The sequence below is a fragment of the Empidonax traillii genome, unplaced genomic scaffold (genome assembly GCF_003031625.1).
Source record: "Empidonax traillii isolate 1590-97213 ecotype Southwest subspecies unplaced genomic scaffold, ASM303162v1 scaffold338:size1951571, whole genome shotgun sequence".
Lineage (NCBI taxonomy): Eukaryota > Metazoa > Chordata > Aves > Passeriformes > Tyrannidae > Empidonax > Empidonax traillii.
Window position 1 is genome coordinate 817,762 of NW_020955531.1, and position 27,011 is coordinate 844,772.

A 27,011-nucleotide genomic window follows, 5' to 3' on the forward strand; every position below is an offset into this window, starting at 1 on the left:
GAGGAGGAGACGGTAGGAGATCCCACGGGGTGGAGAAGTGCTCCTCTCGTTTCGTACCGGTGCTGCTGGAGCCAGTCAAAGCGGAGCGCGGGACGCGGGCGTGGAGCGGCTTCCCGGCAGTGCTTCCTCCCACCCGTGTGCCAGCAGCGCACCCGGGGCTGTGATTCACGCTCTCCGACGGAGTCGGGGTTGTTAGCGAGTGTCTGAACGTCAAACACACCAGACACCATCTCAGTAATGAAACCCACAGTTTTCTGTGCAAAAGGAGTTGAATTGTCAAGACCAATCCCCAAGTACAGTATAAGCCTATAGGCAAGACAGGGAATAGAAAGTAGCAGCATATTCCATGGGGAAAGAGTCAGCTGCACTGGGAAACCGCAACAGTGGGTTAGGATTTGTCATACAAGTATGACTTCTCATCATTACTAGAAAAATAGATCACATACACACCCCCATGCAGTGTTTTGTTCCTGTCCCTCTAGGCTTGTACCCTTCATAAGGTAACAGGAGACCATTTACAGGGGGCATTCTTTACAAATTCCTTAAAATTCATCTCATCTGCTGACTGTTACAGTAAGTCACGGAAAAGCAGAGGCAAGGAGAGGATGGGAGAAAAAGGTAAATTATTTGTACACTGAAATCTAAACTTAAATTTAAAATCACCTGTAAGGATTACTTTGCACTCATTATCAAAACCAACAGTGCTTGACTTTGGGTTTCGTGAGGGAGCGAATGAATCTTTGCCATCCTTAAATTAACTTAGTTTAGAGAGTTCAATACAAGGGGGAAATTTAAGATGACGTATCAGACTGAAGCAAACTGCTTTATTGATTTAAGTACACTAACCTCATTATAAACCCTCGTGGGACCTGGATAAATGGTTTGGGGGGCACGGGGGAAATCTCTAGAACAGGGTTGGCAATTTATGGGTCTCAGATAAGGAACAAGTGTCCAATTAGAATTAAACATCACGTATAGTACATGTTGATCATCGTTTTTCAGTGGTATTTGTAGAACTGCAAAGAAGTGAAATGGAGGGGAAGGAACACACATGCTAAAAATATAGCATGCACTAAGAAAAGCAAGAACAATGATCTTTTATCCAGGCCAGTCTTGTGCAACTGTTCACTGTAAAGGAGTTAACCTAGAAAGAAAAATACCTCAATCTTCCTTATGGGATTATAACAAACAGGGGCTTCATACAGTGAACTCAGGTTGCATCAAAGTTAATTGCTCCCCATCCCTTCCCTAAAGTACTACCTAACACATGTGAGGGACATCTAAAGGGACATCACACAGACCCAGTTTGCTTCATGGGCCAGAAGTTTACCCAACAATGAGATTTTGCAGGTACCAGCAACAAATAATTGTAATTGCAAATCCCAGTTTTCTTAGTACCCCCTATTCACATATTGCGTAGACTACTCACCCTCCCGTCCCTGCGGTGTTCGGAAACAGCAATGCAGGTGAAAAACCACGTGTGTTTTACACAGTGCAACTCTTGGTGCCCTGTGTTTTAGTTGCTCAGGGCCCCCACTCTGCAAAACACGCCCCCAGCCCCCTCCCCTGCAGTTCCGTCCTCTCTGCTTGAACAGTGACTGCCCCCACCCTCCTTTTCCATTGTCTGTTCCCTGGATCCTGCGGTATCCAGCCAAATCCAAGCAGCTTTCTTCTGATGTAGATTTTGATTCCTCTCAGGTTAAGAAAAAAAAAAAAAACTAACAAAAAAAACCAAAAACCAAACTACCCATACTTTTCACCTCCTTAGAAGTCAAAGGAATTTTCTGCTCTCTTTTCCATAGTCAATGGAAAAAAAAAAAAGAGCAGTTATACAATCCATATTTACAGGACCAATTGATTAGTGAATGAATAATGACAGCCAAAAAAACCGAGAGGCACGATCCTAAACTAGAACATAAAAGCAGTGTCTGAAAAACAAAGTGGAGATTCCTTCTGAAGTTCAAACCACGGATTAGTGTTTGTCTGTGCAAACAGTTGCTAAAACGCTCTCTGACCAGTGACGGGCGTTTCGCTCCTCTATACAATGGTGTTGAGGGAACAGTGGCTGTGACGGCTGCCCGTGAGAGTTTCTGCCGGTGTGTTCTCATTTAGTGGGGTGTCAGGAGGGACAAGAAAGGTGCTGCTGTCAGCAGAGTCTTCCAGCTCCACTGGAGAAGGACCAACTGAGGGAGGAAGCGACCCCTCTGTAAGCTGTGGGGATACATCACAGTTTCCTAGCGATGGAGGACTGCTTTGCACAGTCTGAGAGAGAACTCCATCTGCAAAGGACAGAAAACAAGCAGAATCAGAACGTGAAGTACAACATTTCACACTCCCAAATAGATTTACGATCCGTATTTCTGGAAGCTCTGAGTTTTTCCTGGTTTTGCGCTAATGCACAACAAGATGAGACTGCAAAAGAGGAAGATTGTGTAGCAAAAATAAAACTTCGACATATAAATAAGATGCTTGCACTAATCAGGCTCACTTATCTTGTGAAATATGCCGCTATAAAATCCCAAATTGGAATGATTTCTACAGTATGTGAATATCACAGCTGCAAAACTGAAGAGCACTGGGTGAATCATTAGAAAGTGGTATTTTTGGTCAATTTTGGGGGGATGTGGGTGGGGGAAGCAGGGAGGAGAGAAGACGCTGGATATATTTTGTTCAAAATCTCTTGTACTTGACATTTGTTCTAGTTCTTAATACTAATCTTTACAGACCCATCTTCAAAACACCACAAATTGTATCAGCATGGTGGAAAAAAGAAAACTAACCAGGTTACCCATCCAAGGTAAGGCCTGAAAACGGGTAAGGTCTAAGAGGTAAACTGCTTGCAGATTCAATTCCTCTTTTAATTTAGGTGATCCAAAGAACCTTTGTGAAGAACCAACGTTAATGATACATTTTAACAGAAGACTTTTCCATCGCAAAAATCGGAGACTTTAGATAAAGTGTATTTTCCCATTACAATTGCTGAAACACATGATTATAGCTTAAAAAATAAAAATCTATCCTCTAATCAAAATGAAGGAGTGGAAGGAAAGAGAAATGATTGCCTGCGTACCTGGAGTGGAACAGAGGATGCTGTCTGGATTGACAGAAGCCTCATAAGGAGGAGGTGGGTCATCTGGATGTTGAATATCTGGATACTTGTAAGCAGTGTAGGGTGGAGGTGGGTCGTGGAAATGAAATGCTCCACCTTCCCCGTCGTCTGAAAGATGCAGTGGAGTAAGGCCAGTTCCAAAACCATCGGGACCATAATCGAAGCCAGGCATCCTGCGGCCCAAGTTAAAATGGTGCACTGTTTCAAGGGAAGGAAAAGGAGTCAGCGACTTTGTCTCGTGCTTTCCTCTTCAGTTTAAGTCAGATCTCAACACCTTTTTCCACTTTTCACACCCAAGGAACTCGTATCTTCCGGAGGCCTAAAAAAGTCTACATAACCCATACAAGTCAACTTGCTGCGGTTAACAACCATAGCAGGCCCACCTGCTCCCAGCCTGTTTGTCCTGCATCACCTCTAAATCTGACTCTAACCTCTTCAAACTACAGACACCATTCACACAGAAGATATTTCAGACTTGGGTCACATACAAATAAAAAAAAAAAATTTTTCCATTATCCACTAAAAAAGTTCAAGTTTGAAGACCCCGCCAAGACACACACACAGGCACAGCCAAGCAAGACCAGGACATCTCTCACCTTTACGTACACCAACCTGTCAGTAATGAGCACGAGGCACAAGGCTGGTACTCACAGTTTGCTCCAATCAAGGACTCTATGCGCTCTCTCCGCCTCTGGCGCAGCCGGTGCACCATGAAAAGCAGCAGAGAGAGGATGAGGAAGGAGGAGATGCAGCTCACGATCAGACGCATTCCCCCGGCCATGGAGTCAAACAAACTGTTGCCATCTGTTACATAAAACATATGAAAGCAGTCTGTTATTTTTGTTCAAGACTCATTTTCCTTGATGATCTTCTGTCAGTAGTGGAGAGATAAATGCAGAGTGGGGATTCATTAGCCTGGTTTAACACTTCTCCTATTTCAAATATATAAGAAAATCATGAATCATCAGGTAATTTATCTTTTTACTGCAAGAAGATATAAAAGTTTCTAAGAATATCTTCCTCAGCAAAAGGGAGAGAATGTTGAAGGTTTCAGGTCTCTGAAAATGGGAAAAAGGAGAGGTTAATGGCATCCTGCACAACCATTTGTTGCCCTGGCACGGCTGATGAAGTTATACTGAAGAGGAAAGCAAGCCTGAAAGCTTTGGGAAAGCTTTCTGAGAACTGGCAGATAGACACATTACATGACTTCTGGACACGTTAACATTTTCAACAACAAAATCTCTAAACATTGTCATTATCACCAATATGTGCTCACCTAAGTACCACATGTTACTGGTACATTGTTTAGCACCACTAAGGGATAGAAACTATAAATACCTTCAAAAAGTGAATCATTGTGATAATCATCTTTCAGAAACTGAAGAGATGAGGGTGAATGGGAATTAAATCTTTTCCTAGAGTCATACCGAAAGCAAGTGGAAAAACAAGAAACAGACCCAAGAGCTTAGAACCTGGAGAGCTCTATCCCACTGCTAAGCAGATTCACACTTGGAAGGCTGTTGTGAGCAAATTACCACTGTTCTCCCAGTACCAGGCACGAGAGGAATTAATTTTTCACAGTTCAGTTAATCACACTTGGTTATGTAGCACATGCACACACAGACAGTCTGCACAAAGAAGAATGACCTGAAGAGGACTATGCTGTGTTCTTTGCTCCACCTTATCATTCAAGGTTCTCAATGAGAAATGCACCCAGGTTTGGTGTGGGTAAGAAACAGATGAGGTGGTTGCGCTACCTGGTCATCTACTGCTGCAGGACACAAGCACTGCAGGTATGACCCCTCCTCCCAGTCACTGTGGTGCCACCACACTTCCCAGAGGAACCAGCCAGATCCAGACCACCTCTCCTTGCCCGCACCCACTCCAGCTGCAAGAGCTCCCTCCGTACTTCCCATTTCACTAAGAGCAGGTAAGTTGTATCAAAGATTCCTTAAAAAAGAAGGCTAAAAGCCTCCCAGCAGTTCTAAGTGCTGGGGTGCTACTAACAGAAAAATCCACCTAATGCACCATAGAAGGCTACCAGGCTGCTATTTATTACGTCATGCATTCTTGGCAACAAGAAATTAATATAATAGTGCACTACACACAGAACTCGAACATTGCACCCTCTCAAATCCGGCTGTGCAGTACAAAAGCCTGTGTGCTGTCAAACCTTTTAGCAGCTATGGCTGTCAGAGCTTCAGCCGAGGCAGTCACACACCTACCAACCAAGGCACCCTCCTGAACACCAGACTTGCCTTTGTTCCTCCTCCATCTTACAGCAATGCTGGCTTTGTGATCCTCATTCATTATTTAAGGCTGTTAATAGCACTGAAGTGACTTCAGTAAGATATACTCATAGGTGTAGAGGCCAGAGAAGCTGGCTTTGGTCACAGGATGGACGGTAGTGGTGCATCCCCCACTCCCAGGCTGTGATCTGAGAAATGCTCATCAGGCCTCAGCCTTGACGAACTGCACTTAGACTAAGCCACTCTTGAGCTTATCAGAAACACTGCCTGTTCCCAGGAACTAACAGGTGTCTAATGAACACCTGTTTTTTAATGAACAGCCTCAGGAACTTGTTTTTCTTGCCAGAACAACCACCCAAACAGAGTAATATTTTTGTTACTGAACCTTCAAAGAAAGTTACCAACTCAGGCTGTGGCCAGGATGGAAAATTACCCTGACTAAAGCCCACCCTCTAAACAGCAGTGCAAAGTGAGATCCTTTAGAGCTCTCGATTCTCATACGACAAGGGGGTAATGTGTATGTCTCAGACAACGATAACTGGATGGCTGTGGAGCCAACCAAGGACTGTTGGTAATAACAGACAGGAACTGTTGGTAATCACCAAGGTCTATTGCTATTAACATGCTGTGAGAAAGAACAGGATTTGGCTGGAGAAGGGGGGAAGATGGAAATAGGGCAGCACTTCTCTGAGAGAAAGAGCCACAATACAGCACAGTGCTGGATCGATGCTGAAACCAGGATCAACATCCCCTCAGCTGGATCAACGCTGGAACCAAGACTGGTGATCTTTTTCTCTCTCTTTTCTTTCTTTAGTTTCTCTTTTTCCTCTCTCTCTTTTCCTTTCTTTCTTTGATTCCTCTCTCCCTCTTTAATTCCTCTCTTCCCTTTCACCCTACTCCTTTATCCAAAACCCCCTGCTGGGTGTTTATATAGCAGGACAGGGACTAACACACCAATTTCCCTGCCAAGTGTGCAATTCACTAATCAAACTTTCTGACTGTTTGTGGACCCTCTGACTTTTATTGTTCCTTTTGATCAAATGCTCAGCATTTACAAGTCTTAGGTGCTTCCTTCCCCTCAGGGGTGGGTTGTAACACTTAGGCAAGCCTGACTTCCATATTTCTTTAGACCAGCTATGACTGCAATTCTTGGATCTTCTGGCGTGTCATGGGCCTCCATCACACTGCTCCTAACGTTCAACAACAAAAAAAGACAAAGACCTACCTTGTTCAAAACAAGATCCAGATCATCACAGAGATTTCCAACCCAAAAAATCACAAGTAGATTATTTCAGAAAAGCTGTTTCTACACTCAGTATACTATTAGTACCCTCTAACTGCACCAGTTTAGTCAATAGAATGGTTTCTGCACACCAGCTCTTTCCAAATATTTTATTTCTTCTATTACCTCTACACAAATAAGAGTTGCAGGTCTGTCTAAACGAGAATCACAGAAGAAAAATCATTTTCTACCACATCTGTGGAGTATCAATAGACAGACTACCTCAGTTTCAGCATTAGTATATAAAAGATATTCCTCTGCTATTTATCTTCCACTAAATAAAGAGAAGCATCTTTCAGGAGAGTATAGCTGTGATTGCTCAGCTTACTCCTACCACTGAAAAAACTCCCATACTACCAAGTCCTTGAGTAATATTCGTTATCCACTTGTAATCGTTGCTCACCCACTCACACTGAAAGAGCTGATTACCTGGCAACCCAACAGCAGGATTTATTTCCCCCTGGTCTCTCCTTGGGTGATTAATTTACTTAATGTTGATCAGTAAACTGTTTCTTTCCTTTGCAACAGAGCTTAGGGAAGATATATGAAAGAACTGGATGAAGATAAATATATTCTGATTAAAGAAAGTAATTCATTAATTTTTGTCATCTGGAATAGTCATTTATAAACACCCAAAGGAAAACTGAAATGTTCCCTTTAAAAATTTCAGTGTTTATCACTAGCTGAAGTAACTTCATTATGAAGGAAGTTGGAAGACTGCTTGATAATTCTTCTCTCAAAAACTAAGCTACTAAAAAAACCACCAGAACACTTCAAGCAAGAGTGTAATGAAACAGTCTCATTTAGCATCAGTACAGAAGGAAGAGCTTAAGGATGAGAAAGGATGTGGTAAAATACACTCTTCAAATCAGTATTCATCAATAGTTAAGACCCACAGGAATAAGCAAGGATTAAAGAACACGGCACAAGGTTATCCCAGGTCATCTTATCCTGCGTGCTGGATGATGCTTTGCTGACACTGTTCCTGAAGATATAAAAAGTGAAGCCTAAGTCTTAGCTCAGCTGATAGGAGTGGGAGGAAGATTCCTGCTTTTTCCCCCACTCTTTCACCGACCGACCTGCAACACAAGCTATGAACATCTGCTAAGCTTAACCCTCAGAACAAACATGAATGACACAAGGAAGAGCCAGTGGCCTTTAATGATTAACTGTTCTAGCAAAGACCAAGCAGAAAGACCGCAAATGTGGAAGTCAATAAGCAAATCTGGAATTTGTAACAGACTGAAACAGAAGTCCCTGATGGGAACAGTTGACCTTCTGTGTTTTCCACAGGAATTCAGAACAATGGTTTCTTAGCACACTCAGATAAGATTAGATTCTTTTAAAATACCAAAAAATAACGGTATCACAGAACGGTTGAAGTTGAAAGGAAAATCCTGAGATCACCTAGAGCAGCATCAGCTAGAGCAGGTTGCCCAGGACAGAGTTCAGTCAGGCACTGAATATCCCACAGATGGAGATTCCACAAGCAATCTGCTCCAGTATTTGACCACCCCCACAGCAAATTCCAAGGAAGCCATGTTTCTTTTTTCAAGTCTCTTCACAGAAAAATAACCCCCCCAAAACCCACACCACTAAATGGTGACTGACAAACAACTCAAAGTCAACTGAAGACTTTACTGATCCAAAACAAGAAGCTGCACTGATATGCCAAATCCAATAAGCAGAGTTGTACGTCCTGATGATTGCTCAAATTTACACAGTTTAAAAACTCTGCTTCTCCCATGATCCCTGCATGCAAACTTCCACACTTCCGCTCACAACCAGAAAAAGTTGTTTAATTAGTGCTCAAGAGAAAAGTGCTTCCTTTTCATGACAACTAAGCATGACAAAGGAATTGTGTAAGATGCTGTACTAATAACCCACAGTACTATCAATCTCCCTACTGAAAATAAGCTACTGTTTTTCCTTTCTAAGTAGCATCAAGGATAACAAATTTTTACCAGCCACAGCCTGAAGCAATTCCCTTCCTGTGATTTGAGATCTTCCCCCACGAGGCAGCTGTACCCAACAATATCAAGGCACCGCAAGGATGCATCATTTCAAACAAAGTTATACCCAAACATAATCAAGTTGAGTACTCAATTACTTTTTCTTGACAACACTGCAGCAGTCAACTCTTACCTGGGTCTAGACAGGTGAATTTGCAGCACTCCTTCGGGTCCTTGCGGTACTGCTGACAACCCTGGGGCCGTTCACACAAAGCAGCCACGCACATCTCAGGCTCACCGTTGTGACACGTGCAGCTCAAACAGGGATCGTTCCCTTTTGGGGTGAAATAGTATCCTTCATCGACAATGTTGTCTTTGATATCAACGCAAGTCTGGCCTAGAACAGAAAGGCACGTCAATACCGATGGAATCCAGTTTATTCTGTTGCATTAAGTGGTTTGTAAGCATAAGCAGACCACCAGTTAAAATCCACGCCTACACCTTGCAGCAACTTTGAAAAGGGATCTCCAAGGAGCAGGGAAGATAACAGATAGTCTGAAGGCACACAGGGATGATTTACTGCTCAAAACTGAGAAGGTGAGTTTCACGTATTTAATGGAGCTGACACACTTTCAGGCATCCTCTCCAAGAAAAAGGAAAGTAGGTGGACTGAGAAGTTTAAGCTTCACTGCCAAAGCCTCCTGCGGGTCCCTTCCTCTCCCCTGGTACTTAGGAAAAGATGGATCTTCTCCGAGCCAAACCTGAAGGACACTTAAAACAGGCCAAGCCTAAAGAAGGAAGCCAGGTAATAGTACTACCCCTGTCCTAGCGGCACCTTGATCCCTGCCCAGCTGCCTTCTGCCTACTGTCCTAAAGGCAGGTACCAAAACCAGAGTGAGGGAACAAACAGTGCTGGGACGTGTCAGCTGGAGCAGCTGCTCAGGGAGGATGGCCTGTCCCCTCCACCCTATGCACAGGTCAGCTGGGAAGTTCAGGCTGGAAGGGACCTAAGGAGGCCTCCAGCTCAATCTGCTGATCCAAGCAGGGTCAGCTATGGCATCCCAATGGGTTGCTCAGGGTTTTATCTAATCTGGTCATAAAAACCTCTGGAGACAGAGGCTGCACAATCATCCCAGGAGTCAGTCACACTCCTGACAACCCTCACAATTAATCAGCTTCTCTCCTTCCTGCAAAGAAGCACCATCTAGATCAGGTAATGGTTAAGACTACAAGACTACCTGATAATCCTGCCAATACTTCTGCTGGTATCGAGGCTTTTGGAGTACAGAAATTCAAGATAAAGTGAAAAAAAATGGCTTTTCTTCTCTAAGTCAGTAAGCTCCACTTGTCTTTTCTCCTCTAGTCCTAGTAACTGCCTGGAAAGAATTTAGTAGAATCTTCTATATTCAAAATAAACCAGAAACAAGTGTTTCATTTTAATGTGAAATTAATAATTTAAGAGTGATGCTTACTAATAAGGCGCTTTTCTAAAAAAATTTTTTTTTTTGTCCCAAGGGTACTTTATTTTAGGGCTGATACTGCAGCTTAACAACTTTTTAGTGAAACTCTGTACTGTGTGACAGCCACACATTACAATGCTCTTATTTATTAAAACCAAGCAGAAACGTAACGCCACCCTTTTTTTTTTTTTTAATTCACTGGGCAAAGGTCAGAAAGGATAAAGAAACAAATTCTGTTTATTTTTTATATGCATATAACAATTAACACTGAACTGAAACCAACTTACTCCTTTTGCAGAGGAATGAAGATTTCTCATAGCAGTTTTCAGGATGCCAGCTGTGCACACCATGGTGGCAGAAGTTAGGATGGTGGAAACACTGAAGCTGGGCACAAAAAACGTTTTCCTTTTCAGACATAGCCGAATCAAAGACGGGGTCAGGGGGTAAAAACACTTCTGAAGAGCCTGGAACAAGATACATTGGCATAAGCAGCCTGTGGGTATCCAAAGCTTTAGAAAGGCTCTGTAATGTCACTCATTCCATGCACACCAAGGCTGCTGCCCTCCAGCTCCAGCTTCCATTAGCAACACCGCTCCAGGGAAGGCAAACAGCTGGGAGGGAAGGGGTGACTCACAGAGAAAAGAGGCTGCTGTTTTCAAAGGACCGGGTAATTCTGTCACTCTGAACCAGGAAAAGTGATATTCTGGTATCTTCACAAGTGCTGCTTTCCAGAGTCCCACGGGGTTTGCCTGACAACAGCTACACATCTCCTCAAACCACGCCGAGTTTGGCCACGCTTGTTACGAGCGGAGCAAGAACCCACACACCCATCTTGTGCCTGGCACTCCAAGCACCCACTGATGCCTGTGCATCCACCTGTGCTCCCCACATCTCCTGTCACTCATTCCAAGTGCTGAGAGCAAGGCCTCAGCACCGCTGCTGCAGCTGCACTTGGGGCATCCACTGTTTGCTCCTTCCAACTCGCGTCAGCAAACGGCATTGTGGTGGGTTCCAAACAGTGCAAAGGGTGCTGATTAGTTCTTTGAGGACACGTTTCACATGTCCCAATAATAAGTGACAATTTTCCAGCTATAGAACCCTAAATCACTTTTCAAACAGGCATTAGGAATTCAGAGCCTGCTTCAATATAAGTCAATGAAGCCTAAGAAAAGTTTTTCAGAAACTACTGAATGCTACTGTGTACTACCATAGACTTTATTTCATAGAGGCATCTCCTTAATAAATACCACACTTGAAAATAAAACAATCTATCGTACTGAGAAAGCTTAAATTTATATAATGCATCAAATTAAATAAAACTTACAATAAAGTTATGATGATTTTTCTGTAATTTATGCCCCCCTGGTTGTTAGCACTGTCAGCAGATGGCAGTGCAGTCAGTTTCCCAAAGAGCAAAGAAAGGTCCTTTTAAGGAGAATGTTTGAATTCACGTCAAAGGAAGTATTTTTCAAGACCCAACTGTTTAGTAAAATTCTGTTCATAATTATTATCTGTACCTAAGGGACAGCTTTCCTTCTGCATTTTCCATGGATACCAACAATTGTGCATAAGAAAAAAAACCTACTCAGCTTGGTTTTCAAAGGCTACACTGGACTGCACAGTGCTGGTGCTTAAAAGAAACCTCACCTTTGCTTTAAATTTTCCATTATCTAAACAAGTACAGCAATTAGACAGGCAACTGTACACATAAGAGTTCATATAATGACTTTAAGATTAACTAATCCCTCAGCTGAATTCGTTAAAAATAAGAGGTGCAGAAAGATCGCATTGTCAGCAGAGGGAGCTGCTTGTTTTGCAATTGAAAGAGTTCAGCCAGCAAAGCCCAACAGATTCATGTTCACTTTTTCATGTAAACTGGGATATACTTTTGGAATTATGCAAATTTCGATTTGGTTTAAGTAAACTACCTGAAGTACTTTAATAGAAAAAAACAAGAGCAATTCTGAAAAAGTTCTAGTGGGTTTTTTAAAGTATATAAAATTCTTCCAATTTTTAAAGAGTTAAAATGCCCCAACATGCTACACTAGTCTGTGCAAATACTAAAATCAGGAGTTCATCTAGATATTCACAAAGAACAAGAAACTACAGTAGTTTCCTTTTTCTCAGCTTAATCAAGTGGGAAGCCCAAATAAACAAACAACATGTTCTTTGCACAAGACATCAATGTGAAAAACCACGAAACTTCCTCAACTTTAAAATAAGACATGTATGGAGTATTAAACTCTTTCATTTCCACATTGTAAAGCAAAGCAGTTCCCCTATGGTATTCAACACTATCACTAAAAAAGGCTGTGTTAATCTTTCAAATTATATTCATGCTTTAAGACAGTTTCCACGGGCCACTGAACTAAGCAGTAATTTGAGAGGCTTACCTTTATAAGCTACTTCCCAGTGACCTTCCCAGGAGTGATTTCGATTGGTGATCAAATACTGATATCCAACCCAGAACCTGCCAAAAAATTAAGTTACATTCTAAGTATACAGGACAAAAACATACTAACAAATTAAATTACACAGAACTTTCCAATGTCTTTATTTATGCAAGTTAATTTTTATCATAACATTCCAATGGCTTTTTTCCTTATCATTTCAGCCCATATGTTGGCAATGTAGAGACTACACTTGAGGAACAGAGGAAAATACTCTTGATCGTTTTGGAAAAAACACTTGATCATTTTCTATGTTTACAAATTATAACTGACTGTGTCTTTTATTTCTACTCACAACAAGCACCTTATTCTGTTGTTATGGCAGCAGTTAAGTATCAAAAACTCAAAAATCACACAACAGCATCCAGAAGTTAAGTATTTCTAAATATATGCAAGTTATGTCAGACTGTTCTGGATCAAACCATCTCCAGAGACAGAGATATATCGTTACTGAACCATTCCTGGTGACCTGCCACAGCAGCCCATGAGTCTGACAAAAAACCCACAGGCAGAAAAAAAAGGAAATGTTTGTTGTGAACTAATAGAATGAAATATCTAAAGTCACCAGAACACAGTTACTTTAACTCCGAATGGCTTTTTACTTCATTCCTATCTCCAAGTTCCAAGTTTTTTTAGAGTTACAGGTTGGAAATCAAATCCTGATGAAAAATTTAAGTAATTATTTCTATACGAGGTAGTGCAGCAGTAAGTCACTATGAAATCACCTTCCTGTTGCAGTTCAAGAATAACTGTGCATCGCTGAGACAACCTGAAGATAAAAAGACTGCTGAATTTAGTTGCCTGTTAATGTTAATTAAAACGTGAAACACAGATGGTCACTGCCAAATGACCAAGCAGCACGTTCATAGTGGGTTATTCACCTGATGTCAATTTTACCGTTAGATTTGCGACCCAAACTGAACAGCCAATATTTGTATCACACAGAAACCATTCTCATCCCTTCCTTCCTACTCACGGATGCTGGTGCTTCCTTACAAATGTTTTCTCTTCCAAGTCCCACTCCTGAGCCAGGATGAACCTCAGCTCCTGGTCTGCAGTGAAGGTGGCGAGGGATGCGTTCACCCGCTGACATGTCTGCGCAGCGTCCCAGTAGTTCTCCGCATTTAAATACATCCTGTAACAGCTGGCTGTGCCCTCGTAGTGGTGCCATCCTGTTGGGCACTTTCCTAGGAAACATGAAGAATAGAAGGGAAACCATTCCCCCCAAATTAGGATCTTTAAGATAATGCATCCTAATCAGTTTATGACAATGCAATGAATACCCACTTGGATGGGTACACACAACACATTGTGTACACTTCACCTCTGCAGGAGGAGATGCACACATTACAGATCACTGAAGGCTTACTTTACTACAGTTTCTGATAAATGTTGATTTTTTTTTTTTTAGATGTTTTTTAAAAGATCCAACTCCTAGTAAAGGAGTTTCATCACACTGTGACAGCCTTTAAAGTTTTTAATTAAGACTGACAATCTACCGTGGAAGATATTCCCCTACGCATCGTTATAAAACAAATCAACTCAATCAATCCAAGTAAAAAGAAGCGGCAAGAAGCAGGAAATAAAAACCAGAGGTGGCCAATTTAATGACTCTGTCTCTCTGTGAGGTGGTGAGCAGTACATCCAACTTGCCGTGAAGTTTTCAACCTACTCTTACAAACAGTCTCAGCAGTATTGACATAATCCTGCTCCCAGAGTCAATCATTGAAGATGATGGGCGTTCTGGGGAAATTCATGGTTGCTTTGGAAAAACATCACTGTAAAGTAGATCTTTAGGAAGAAAGAAGGTGATGATGTGAACTGCTGTCTTGGCTTTCTCTCAATTAACTCAGTTGAGGGAACTGAAACAAAAGCCTGGAGGCATTTCTGGATGAAACAGGCCCATGGGCTTTGGACTGACATTCATGGAGGTGATGGGTGACTAATAGAGAGAATCACGGAGACAGGTGGATGAAATTTAAAAATATGGTTTTAGCACCTGCACCTGAAGTATTAATTTTGCACACATAAGAGAGAAACTTCATATTCAGAAACTGGTTTATGTTCATTCCATGCAATTCACAGTTCTGTTCTCAAGCCTCATTATTCCCTTCAGAAACAGTGATCTTTACCATCAAATAATGATATACAAACTTAGGTTTGAAGCCCATTAATTAAATACCTTTCCTCATTCTCCATTTATAGAGGATCTTTTAATATGTACTGTTTACATCACTAAGGAGGGGCAGAATACAGTACCAATCAGACTGCAGAGCATATTAAAAATTGCTGTATTGATTTCTAAATTGCTTTATTGTCCTCTATAAATTTTAATAACATAATTTAGCTACCAGAATCCATGATAAATCAAAATACCAATCACTTGTCTTTTTCAGAAGATCACCAGAGTTCAAACAATCATTCTCATGTTCCAGATGTTCCCATGCCTTCCTCCCACGTTGTCTTCCTAACCTGTCTCATCCCAGTTTCCACTGCTAATCAGCGCAGTGTCTCATTCCCAAATCACTGGATGATCACTGGAGCAAAGAGGGAACCAAGCTAAGAGGAAAAAGGCAGGGGAGACTCAGATGTTTTGGGCCTCAAGAGATGGGAAGGACACTTGCAGGGCGTTCATAATGCTTTAGGTAAGGCTGGGACTGGGATGCCAACAGTGGCACAAGCAGTGCTGCAGGTCACAGGGCTGGATTTAAATTTCTAAATTAATTAGCAGAAAGATGGCCCAGATTTCCCAGTCTGCAACTTACTGCTAAATCGGACAGGCTGTGCCATGTTGAGAGTGTGAAAGCGGGTTGTGTCTCCTCCTCTCCCTCGGTTGTGCCTCGAGTCCACATTCTCCTTCCCTGTCAAGCCCGAGGACCAGAAGGAACAGTCAGTACTGGGCAAAGATGCAAGCCAAGGCAGATTTCATTTTATTAAACTTTCTCTGAGTTTGAATTCAAGACATATGTGGCATATGACACACTCAGGTAAACAAAGACAGCACAAGACTTGATGCTCATCATTTCAACTGCTGCAGCAAATGCATCATCCCTGGTGCATTTTATCTGTTCCTGCTGACAGAACTGCCCACTCCCCAGCTGCTTCATTCCTCAGCTGTGTGTTCAAGGACATAAGACAACGTCTCCAATATATTTTCCAACACATTCTCTGAGATCTAGGACAGAATTAAAACCAGGAAAGGAAACCCATCTTCAGGCAGAAGAACGAGGTTTTTTGTTCACTCTCAGGCTTCTAAAGGAAACATTAGTTCATTAATTCTGACACAAAACCACACACACACCCCCATCTCAGTGGCAGGTCTAACAGGTGTACATGACAATTAGGTTTAGTAACTGAGAAAGAACAACGTGCAAGACGTTACACAAGGAAAGGGCCTGGAGGGCTCCCTGTGCCTACCAGGAGTAAATAAAGAACACACAAGTCATGTGGAGACACTGCAGGTGGGCCACAGCCAGCAAAACTAGCAGGATCCTAAGCAGGAAGGCTGGCACGGTGGTGGGGAGAAACCTTTGAGAAAGATGGAGATGAGCACCGAGAAAGATTAATCTGGAAACAAGGGATTAACCTTAAAAAGCAAAAAATGAAGAACCCAAGAATGTAAGCATTAGAAACATCTACTAGTATGTTACTACTACTGGATGTTACTGGAGGTAATAGAATTTAACCAGCAGGAAGAGATGTGCAGACATTCATTTCTATATTAAAAAAATCAGCTTATTTTCCTTTAAAGCTGATTAGCTCTATTTAGCCTCACTAAACCAAATAAACCAGCCATGATCCTAAATAAAGAGAAGTTACATAGTCATCTTCAACAGGTTTAACTACATCTATTTGAAGTACATATGAAATCATGTCATTAAAACTTTCTCTTTTCAGACTGTATTTAGAAAGCAAGAGGTTTGCAGCAATTTCATGACAATTTAAACCCCGAGTTGGAGGCTGTTCAGTGCATTACCTGGGGGAAAGATCCCCACAAGACCCAACATCAAACTGCACTCCTCAGAACAAATGTTAGCACTGATGAGTAAAAAAAATCCCCAGCTGTAGCCCAGGAACAGCAGAGTGACTTTGCATTCATCTGGCTCTAGCATACTGAGTTTGCCCTGGGTTAATGGGATAAGCAAGGGATATTTAATTATCACGTTATCCCAGGAATTACATGTCTACAGAGATCACCCATTAAGGAACGGCCGTGCATGACACACTCGCACGGCCTTACAGGAATAAAGTAGTACTTGTAGTGTTCAATATTAGAAGACACTATCTATCACAGGCAAAGTCAGCGCCACGAAATTCAGTCAGCACACGTTTCAAAGGACACTAAATGGGAAAATAATTTGACAGTGAAGGTTAACTATTTTCTTTTTATTACTTTAAAGGCCAATCTATTTTTGGTTTTAGAATTTGTTTTTAATCCTTGTGGTTCGGTAGCAGTATTTACAATACGATTTTCAGAGCAAAACTGAGACACTAAAAAAGCAAATCTTCAGTTATGGCAACACTTTAAAAATAGCGCCAGCTAAAGTAGAATGCTTTATCAAATTGCACAGAGTTCAAGAGGGGAAGCTCTGTTTTCCCACGGCATTAAATGGTAACAGCTAAACCCAGAGAACCAGTAAGAACCAAACACATGAAGAATTAGTTCCCTTTCAGAAGTGAGAGCAGATGCAGCACCATATGGCTGACCCTCCACGGCTAAACAGAACGCCCACAAGGACTTAACAATTTATCTCCCCCAGGAATAAAACAGAAGTTCACAGGTTTTGACATGCAAGGTTAAGAAAGGGTTACTTGGGCTAACGTCTTAAACTGACAGAATTTATGCCAGGTGATTTGAAAAATAGCTGCCCAGATTCCACACGAAGTGAGTTCAATCAGTCTGCACCCAGGAAGCAGGACTCTCCTTCCTTCCTCAGCATCTGCCCGTGTCAGCAGACTCGTCGCTGACACCAGGACTCAAGTGGCAGAAAGCAGCCACCACAAGTCACTTCTAAAGCCCAGCGCTGTCAGCTGCTTAATAAACTGGTGCTCTTCAAATATTAGATTGCTTCTATTTGACCTGAATTTCTGCCTCCAAGAAAAGCAACGATGACAACTTTTTCCAGGGCAATAAAGACATGCTAACAAGCCTCTAAGTCATTTGACTGTGGTGAAAAGCTGTTGCAGATTCTGGTGGCAAAGGTGTAATTGGACTGGTTTGCTATTGTACTTTTTCAATACTCTGCGGAAGAATTTCCCACGTACTTTGCTGTTCCTGCTTCCTCTATACAAACACTTTTATCTTTACAAATACTTTCATCTTCAAAAATAAATTAAGAATGCCATGGACTAAGCTTTATGGTAACAACCTGAGTCAGAAGGTCACAGCCTAGCCATGTTTTGAGTGTTTCAGAAAGAAAAGGCCATAATTTTTAGTGCTTATGAGCATACTTAATATTCTGAAAGCTATCAAATTATTATATCAGTTATTTTCCAAGATATTTATTCTTTCAGATACCACAACCACCAGCAATAGCAGGAACAGTAGTATTTTTACTAGCCAAGACAGATTCATTCCCTTTGACTTCATATAATTACTTCAGAAATGTAATTTGCTTATTACTTGGTGAGGAAAAGGAAAAAATGGTTTCAAAGGAAACTTCATGGGGTGCTATTTTTTTCTCCCCTCAAATACTACAGTATGCTGGACATGAGCATCTTCCAATCTGTTTCCCAGTGGATTAAGTCATGATTAGTATTCACCGAGCTCCTTCCAATTTAGACTTGCTATCTCATTCACTCTAGCACAATTATAGTCTAAGTACAGGGCCATACATCAAGAAAGTTGTCCAACAGTGCTGATTCCGTGGCTATTTTCAGTTGTTTAAAACTTGGAGCTACCAATTCAGAATAGAAGTTTGTCATGCTGATGGCTCCTACTGCCTTTTATATTGATACACCTCTTCAGTTCTGAAGCAAAACGGTGCAACAATCATTCACGAGAAAAATTAATGTATTGGAAATTTTGCTTACTTCTCTAACTACCTTTTAGTTAAACATGTGGTGTCACAGCCCTGATAACTCCTAGAAAAAGATCTGTGCCATGCATACGGGGTTTGCTATTTCTCTTGAGGACATGGCAAAAAAAAGAAGGGACAAATGCAGCCAAATTTCAGTCTGAAAGAACTATGAGCTTGCCTGTCAGAGGCTGGAAGAAATTCAGTTACGTTGTCCACACTCTTCCGTGTACATCCACGGAGATTACTCTGCAGAATTTATCCGCAGGATCTCAGCAACACTTGCTTTGCACATGGTGTCTCATTAAGGGAAGTCAAGCACAGAAGCAGAGCAGAAGGCTCTTTCTTTTTCCCCCTCAGTGTGTCCTTCAGTTGGATCAAGTAAAAGGAAGCAAAAAGCCAAGCAGTGTAAATGGCAGGAGAGCTCAGACAACACAAAAGTGAGAGCTGGCACCAGCTGAGACGGGGACAGGCCAGAACGTACGTGTGCTGAGCAGCTCTGCATGGGGGGACAAACATGACACCAAATGGAAAATTGTGTTCAGAGGAGCAAAAAGAGAAACCACAATCTGCCACACACACACCAAGGTCTGCCATGCACCACAGAAAGGGCAGGCAGAGATGGCACTGCCTGTAACACAGAATGGTTCTGTATGGTCAGGAGTCATAAAGGGGTGAATACTGGATTTTGGGGAGCTGAACTAGTTTACAGAGTTTCTGTGACACAGATGTCAAGTCGCTCACATCTTTACAAGGGTAAAAGCTTCTAATTACATTTGGTAATTTGAGAGGTGAGAGAACTTCAAGATTAAGTCCAGTTTTGTGCCTCCGTATTTGGGAATACAGTTCAGAACTTCCCAGAGAGGAGTGATTCTTCTCAGATCAAGCAGCTCCCCACCGTGTGCTATCAATTGTATTATGCCAGGACATCAATGCCAACAAAGAACAGCACCCTGCTGTGACGAGCACTATTCAAGGCAAAAGGCTGACTGCAAAGAGCTTATAATTTAAACACAGGAGGTAAGGTAAAGAAATAGTTCAGCAAGGGCTCAGAAAAAGTGTGGGAATGCTCAGAGGTTTTTATCATTATTATCTAGCTTTAAAAGAGGACATGTACTAAAAAGCACACAAATGTCAACAGTCACTTCAACCAAATACGATATCCTTGGTGAAATAAAACAAAGAGCTGGTTTTGATCACTTCACTCAGGCTCGGGGAGGCAGAGGGGGAACAACCCCTAGGAATTCAGCTCACTGAAACCTTCTAGTGTTCTTGTTTCTGACCAAGCAGGTCTAGAGAACAATACTGAGAAGGAAGAATGTGACATTGGGCAGGGGTGTGCACTACAGGATGAACTGAAGGCTTTCAAACTCAGATGCTGGGGGAAACCCAAAGACATCTGACAGCACAATCTGATCATTTATTTATGGAAAGAATTCTGGGTTTTAAATATAAACAAACGAAGGAAGGAAATTAAATGATCACCACTGTTAACTGCAAGCTGAAAAACTGATATGGATAGGATTCATGAAAGGCACTGGAGTTTAAAGACATCCACTCTAATTCCTAAGCAACAGGAACAAACATCAAGCCTGTAGCAAGAAAACAAAGGCAAATGGACAGAGCTATACTAAACTCTGCTCTGCTCGACCTCCTGAAAGTGAGTTAGACCAGAAGGCCTGCAAAGAAGGCAGGGTGTCTGCAGAAGCTGATCTGATATTCTGGTAGGAGCAAAGCTGGAAATCCAATAAGCAATAAAAGGTAAACTGCAGATCCCTTCCCTCTTCTGGGTTTAAATATCAGTCGAAAAACCACGTTGCTACTTTGATTACTTGTATAGAAGCATAAGGGAAAGTGAGTAGAAATAATAAATTCCCATTAGTAAAAGTCCTGGTTTAAGATACTAATGCCTGTTTCTCCCATTTCACAGAATAGTCTACTCTAGGATAAACTATTTTTAGGATCAAGTACTGTTGACACGGAACAGTACACAAATTTCATGAAGCTCCACTGCTTAAGCAGAAGAGAGTCACAGGCACATGCCACATAAACCCTCCCAGCAATTTTTAGTATGCTCACAAGAGCAAGCAGCCACTGGTTTTAGTCTACCAGAGAGATGAATTGAGGGTAATCACTGCTGCAGATTCCACTGACAGGTGTGCGCCTACTGGGAAGGGCAGGGGGAACAGTATTTTTGCACATGGTAAGTTTGGGAATTTCATGTTTTAAAGGAAAACGGTCATTCTGATAAGAGAGAATAAAAGAACAGCTATAACTAAAATCTTCAGAGAAATATATATGGTCTAGCAAAAACCAGGCATCTCATACACTTATTCAGATTGCCAGTGAATTAATGCCTTGTGTTCTGAAAAAAAACGCCAGAAGAAATTATTCTGACAAAACAGTCTTAGAATATGGAGCGTTTCTTGTACTTCTGACAACATATGAATACAAAACTAATTTTTTAATTACAGATCCTCTTCTTTTAATACCTTTGTTAGTAACATAAATGAAATCAGGCCTAAAAAAAGGTAAACTAAACCAACAGTGACAAATAACTTCCAATAGCTTTGTATTAAACCTCTCAAAATACCCACATGACTAAGCAGTCATTAAAACACACCTTCAGCACCACCACAAAACCCTAACTCGCTGGCATTGATCAGTTCCAAGTTGCTCATGTTGGAGTGTGCCATTAGTAGCTCAAAGGCTGAAGATTAACAAGCTTCCCAACCAGATTCACGGCTCTTTCTTGCAAGCCTTCCTTTCATGCTTCAGAGAGTTTCCATGCTTTTTAATTTACAGATATTTTAATTTTCCAAGTTTCACAAGTCCAGGTGGCTTTACTAACTAGCTCTTTCAGTGTTCAGCCTGGCTTTATTGAAATTAGGAACTTTAATTAAAAAGTATTTACATTTAGCTGAATCATCTCACGATTGCTCATCTAAATCCAAAGGTATTTTCTAAATTTAAAGCTGCATCATTTCTTGTAAATTCAGAGGCCAAAGAAGAAAGTTGCCACTCCTGAGTATGACGATGTGCTACTATTATTAGCAGCATTAGCTCCCCAATCCATGTCCCAAGCCAGTCTCTCCTTTGACTGGTCACATACATACTACTCTTCCCAACGTACAAAAACCATGTTCTTCCAAACTGAATCAGGCCTCAGGTTTACTTTCATTGATGTTATTCCTTTTCATTCTCCAGCACACCATTCACATGCACACCAACCTCTCTTGATTCCTGACAGCTCCAAATAACACATGCCCTTCAACACCCATTTCAGGTCACGATGCAATCCCACCACTTTTTTTGTTACAGGTATAATAGTTTTTACATCCCACACCAGTAGTTCTTGTTCCTCTGGTTTGCTGGCTGCACTCCTCGCATTACTGTGCAAATATCTGGGTTCTTTCACAAACACCACACCTGCTTTCTGCCTGTTTTACTGAGCACAGCCTTTTCACCAATTACTTATCTAAGTACTCCTCTCATCAACTGCAATACTTTCCTTCTCTATGCTGTCCATCATTTTCCCCTTTATGTATGTTATTCTCCTCTTCCTGCATACAGACATGCTGGCAAACCAAGTCTCTCCCACAGTTCATTTCTTTAAAGTTCTTCTCATCTTGCCAGGCCAGGCAGTGTAGCAAGATCTACATCCCCAACACAAAACCAGAGTCAGTGTACTGAGAAATTTGCTTCCATGAAATCCTCTTCATAGACCAAATATTCTCTGGAACACCATCCTGATGCATACTCCATGCAACAACTTCAATTGCTGACTAATACACCAGGTAACAAGAGAGGATAAAAATAGACTTCTACTAATGTGGATGTTCAAACGTTCCCCCAAGTGAAGTCTTTAGTGCTTTTTAAGTAAATCCAAACACTAACATGACTCTGCCTTCCCCTAGCCACGGAATTCCATTAGACTCCAGGATTTTCTTAGGTCCCTAGTTTTCCACATTTGGCCAAAGTTGGCTAAAAGGAAGAAGAATAACAGCACAACTATAAAAACACCCTTCTTTAGAACATCCACATTATAAAGAATATCCTTAAAAGACTATCAATGGCTCAGCTTAATTTTCAATGTCAGAAGAAGTTACCAATTGCTTTTTCCCCTTTGCTGCCAATATACATGCACACAAACCAGCCAGAAGCTTTCTAAAGAGAGCACTGACATTCTTTTAATTATTTGTGTACAGCACACACTGGGGAGATAGCTAATTATGGCAGAGTTTCACAGTCTGAGAGTTAGATTTACTTTTCTAATCCCTCTAGAAAATATGAACATTTAGAGAAGTTTTTTGCTGTAAAACACAAATGTTACTATTTCGTAGCACCTCTTTAAAACAGCTCAAAACTCAGAATGATGACAGACCGAATGCTTTGATGACAATACCACCAAGTTCATGCGATTCCCTCCAAGAAATTATGTAGTTCACTGAAGAAGAACTTCTTAAAACAGTTTTTGAATGTAATTTAGTCACACTATAGAGGTAAACATTTTGAATTATGCCACAGTAGAATCCATACTTTCAGATACCTGTTCCACTGTTCTTAATGGAAAAAATATTACAAGTCCCTTCACTTTTTAAGATACACAAGAAAGAGCTGCACTGGCCTGTTTGTCAAGAACAAATTAAAACGTTCAAAATGTTCATTGTATAGCCACAGTTTTTCTTTGCTTGTTTTTAAGCACAGCTCAGCATCCAATAACTTTAATTTAGAGAACCACTGCCAGTAAGAGTCTCTGAAAGCATAAGGTCACAGGAGTATATGAGGAGCAAATACACCAGCTTGTCTGGCAGAACAAAGTTCTCCACTTAAACACAAGCAGCATAATCAGAAGAGGAAGCAATAAAACAAGCTCTCTACCCAAGTCCAACACATGTCACTCAGCACCATTTGAGTGATATAAAACCAAATCAGTAATTCCAAATTTAACCACAGGCTTATGTGTCATTTCAGCTTAATTGCAACATGATTTTTATCTTGTCATGAAAATCTCCTTTTAGACTACAAACTCTCCTCATCTCCAGGACACATCCTCACACAGGATAACTCAGACAAGCAAAAAACTGTGGCCCTGGCTGTTCAAAATGAAGAGAAGCCAACTCGAACTTTGTTAATAATGGGTACAGGTCTATCAAAAAATCTCCCAAATTTCTAATAAAAATAAGCAAGCGATCTGAAAGAGTCAAAGTGCTACTGTAAAATAAGCTGGCAGTGGGATGAGCATTCTGCTCAGATTTCCTTACCTGGACAGTCAACTTCATCACTCTCGTCCTCGCAGGTGGGCCATCCATCACACTGCCAGTCCGAAGGGATGCACTGAATGGTACCACTCCGACACGCAAACTGCTCTGAGGTGCAGCGGAGCTCTAGGAAAGGAGAAGGAATTTGTGCTTTGTTTGAAGTGTTATTTATTCTTGCAAATCTGTCCATATATTAATTGTCTGCCATGTCATGTATCACTGAAGCGTAACGGACAAAGTCTCCGAATGACCCAAGCACATTAAAAACTGCCTCATTTCATCACTTCATGTTTGAAACAGCATGTTTGTGGTTTTAACAGACAGGAAGGCCTGGGAAATAATTCTCTAGAGACACCTGTGGTAAAAACTTCCTGATAAAGACACCATGTGCGCATCTATCACCACAGCATTACCCATTTACTTCTTGTGGGGCACTGAAGACTACTTGTTCACTTTTCTCAGAACCAAAGTTCGACAAAAACGTGCTCCAGTAGTTAAGTGCTACATTACACAACAAACTCAGAATCCTATTTCCATTCTAACCGCTACGTATGCCAGGACCCACTAGACTCGCACAGATGTCCTGCCTGAATCAGAGATGTTTCACAGAACTACTTGTAAAGCAATTTCTGTATCCATGAACCTGTTTTTACTTTCTGGGTTAAGCTCTTCTGCAGTTTCTCCATGTGAGCATATCCTTTACAAGCAGGTGTCGATATCTGCAAACATGTGAGCGCACTGCCTACCTGCCATCACTGCACTGTCACACCTCATTAGCATTAGAAAAAGTGCAACTTTTTTCAAAGCTTTTTTTAATATCAATTCCGTCTATCAAATGCCAGAACTTAATAATTCAGGTTCATTTTGTATCCCTCAAAGCATTTCGTAGGGGGGAGAAAAGTCTGTCTACACAAGTGAACAATTCTAAGCTGGTTCACAGCTGGCAGGTTTGCCATTCCCATCCACAGGCTCACTTTTGCACCAGACCATCACTCTTCATCTTTCTTCTGGGTAGTTGCTGTCAATTTTCCATTGTTTTTGAACAATTTAGCTCATTCTCCTCTCAGCAGCTACACTAGTCTCAGGTAATTTAGTCTAAAAAGGGAGGACCCTTTCAAATGGAAAAAAGTCTGAAACACTCATCTCTGATTTTGAAAGGACCAAGGACTCAACTGTTTTGAAAAAAGAAATCTCTAAGAGAAAACTTAAAATACAGGTATGCATTCTCTCATCCACAGTTTACAACCTAAGAGCAGAGCTGTAATTGCAGTTGTTACTTCTTAAAACATGCCTAAGCAAAATCAAGACAGAGGTCACATCACAAGTGTTCAAACAACATGACTGGGTGCAATAAAACCAGTCATCATGCACTCCCAATAAAAGCTGTACACATACACCTAGTAATTGGTATAAGGTATTGACAACCGGCTTCTAATTCGATGTTAGACTAAAATCCAGTCCTACTACTGGTTTCCCTATAAAGCACAGACCTGCTCTTCTAGAAAAATAAAAGCAGGCACATCCTCTTAGCAACCACCTACTCAAGAGCAAACATTCAGGTCACAAGATGCTTAGAACTCACAGGGACCTGCCAGACTACTGACGGCAACAACAGACCTGACAGCACGACGAGTGTTCTCACCCTTTTAGAGCTTTACTCAGCCCAAACACCCAACAGAGAATGAGCACAGGGGAAATGAGGGGGAAAGAGAGAATTACTAGCTCAGGTCATAATAATTTCCCCCTCAGAACAAAATCTGAAGTAATTTATTTAGCCTGAAGAGGAAAAGGGGGAATAAAATAGGGGGAAATAAAAAAGGGAGGAAAAGGCTTCTCTTGCTCAATGTACCAAGAGAGAAAATTCAAAATCTATCTTTAAGTTAGATAATTTCAAATCTAATCTTGTAGTTAAATGTCTCTAAGTTAGAGATAAAAAAAAACAACAACACACAAACCACCAAACCAAACAAACAGAAAACCTCAAGCTGAAATTAAAAGTATTCAAATTTCAAGTTCACAGAAAAGTCCCAACTCTTTGGTAAACCATTGCAGCTTCTTTCACTGCTTTTGTGCAAGATCAGCACACACTGGAAGGTTTCTTAGAAAGTCCTGCTGTTGCAGTTTCAAGTACAGAATTTACAGTGGGGCCCGTGGTAGATCTTTTAACACAAGAAAGACTATCCTCAGCCCAGCTCCAGGTTTCCATTGCATTCCCCTGTAGTTATGGCAAAATTCAATTCACAACTCAGTACTTTAAAATAAACTTGATTTGGGTTTGTTTTTTTTTACTGCTTGATTTCAACAGAAGTCACACACACACATCCCCTGTGAAGAAAGTTATTCTGCAGCCTTCTGGTTTCACAGGCAGCATCCCCCAGGAATGCCAATGTGCACATGAGAAAAACAGGCAGGAATACCTTTGTCTGTCTGCCATTTCATACACGCTATTAGTATTTTATGTACAATTACATATGACTGGTTCAGATAAAAGCATGACTCCATCCCAATATTACGGGCATTAAAAAAATGCCAGCTACATGCTGCAATTGCTTCCTGTGTTACAGACACTCCTCTCCGAAGAATGTGGATCCATGGAAGAGTACAAAACATTTCTACTAAAACACCTCTCAAAGCAGCTGTACCATCACTCCCAACGGAGATCATGCCATGCCAGATGCACTCATTATTTCAGAGCACGGGACGTGAACTGCTACGCAATTCTGTTGCAGAGGGAGGGAAATGTAACACAAAGAAATACTGTGAAATTAAAATCTCCATATTCTGCAAATGCTGTCAACAACCCTTCCTGAGCCGTCCCAACCCAGAGCCATCAGGGGCAAGATACAGACACAAAAACAGATGGAAGTTTATAATGAACTTTTAAGATATCTGGCCACAGAACACAGAAATTTGGGACAGGCAAGGGTGCACAGGGTATGTGCTGGTCTCCACAAGCCTGTCAAGCATTTTATTTCAGTAGCCTGTTTTTAAGTCAAAACAGCAGAAAAATGAAAATATTTCAAGCTGGTCTCTACCACAGAAAAAGCCAGCAGCAGAACAGGAATCATGAAGATGTATGAGCAGCAGTGAATGGTACAACATTATGTGACCATCCATCTCTCCTGGAATGCAAGTCATCACTTAGCACATGGTCAGACACTGTACCTTCCAGGAGGGTGCTAAATAAAAACTGTTTCTTTGCCTATATAAGATTTCCCGTTCTTTTGAAGA

The 27,011-nt window shown here is 41.3% G+C and overlaps 1 protein-coding gene across 6 annotated transcripts in view; it reads right to left on the reverse strand.

Annotated features, from left to right (window-relative positions):
• Window positions 1-802: 802 nt before the first annotated feature.
• DGCR2 (DiGeorge syndrome critical region gene 2) overlaps window positions 803-27,011 on the reverse strand; it is a 43,743-nt gene continuing 17,534 nt past the window's right edge. The window contains exons 2-11 of one of the 6 annotated variants that reach the window (XM_027892012.1): window positions 23,784-23,906; window positions 15,330-15,363; window positions 15,268-15,299; window positions 13,479-13,698; window positions 12,446-12,522; window positions 10,340-10,516; window positions 8,786-8,989; window positions 3,761-3,913; window positions 3,071-3,307; window positions 803-2,279 (exon numbers count right to left, since the gene is read on the reverse strand). In XM_027892012.1, the coding sequence (XP_027747813.1) occupies window positions 2,038-2,279; window positions 3,071-3,307; window positions 3,761-3,913; window positions 8,786-8,989; window positions 10,340-10,516; window positions 12,446-12,522; window positions 13,479-13,698; window positions 15,268-15,299; window positions 15,330-15,363; window positions 23,784-23,906 (1,499 nt within the window). In that variant the 3' untranslated portion in view covers window positions 803-2,037. Of the gene's footprint in view, window positions 2,280-3,070; window positions 3,308-3,760; window positions 3,914-8,785; window positions 8,990-10,339; window positions 10,517-12,445; window positions 12,526-13,478; window positions 13,699-15,267; window positions 15,364-23,783; window positions 23,907-27,011 lie in introns of all 6 variants that reach the window. The other 5 variants (XM_027892013.1, XM_027892009.1, XM_027892008.1 and 2 more) reach the window with 5 other exon arrangements.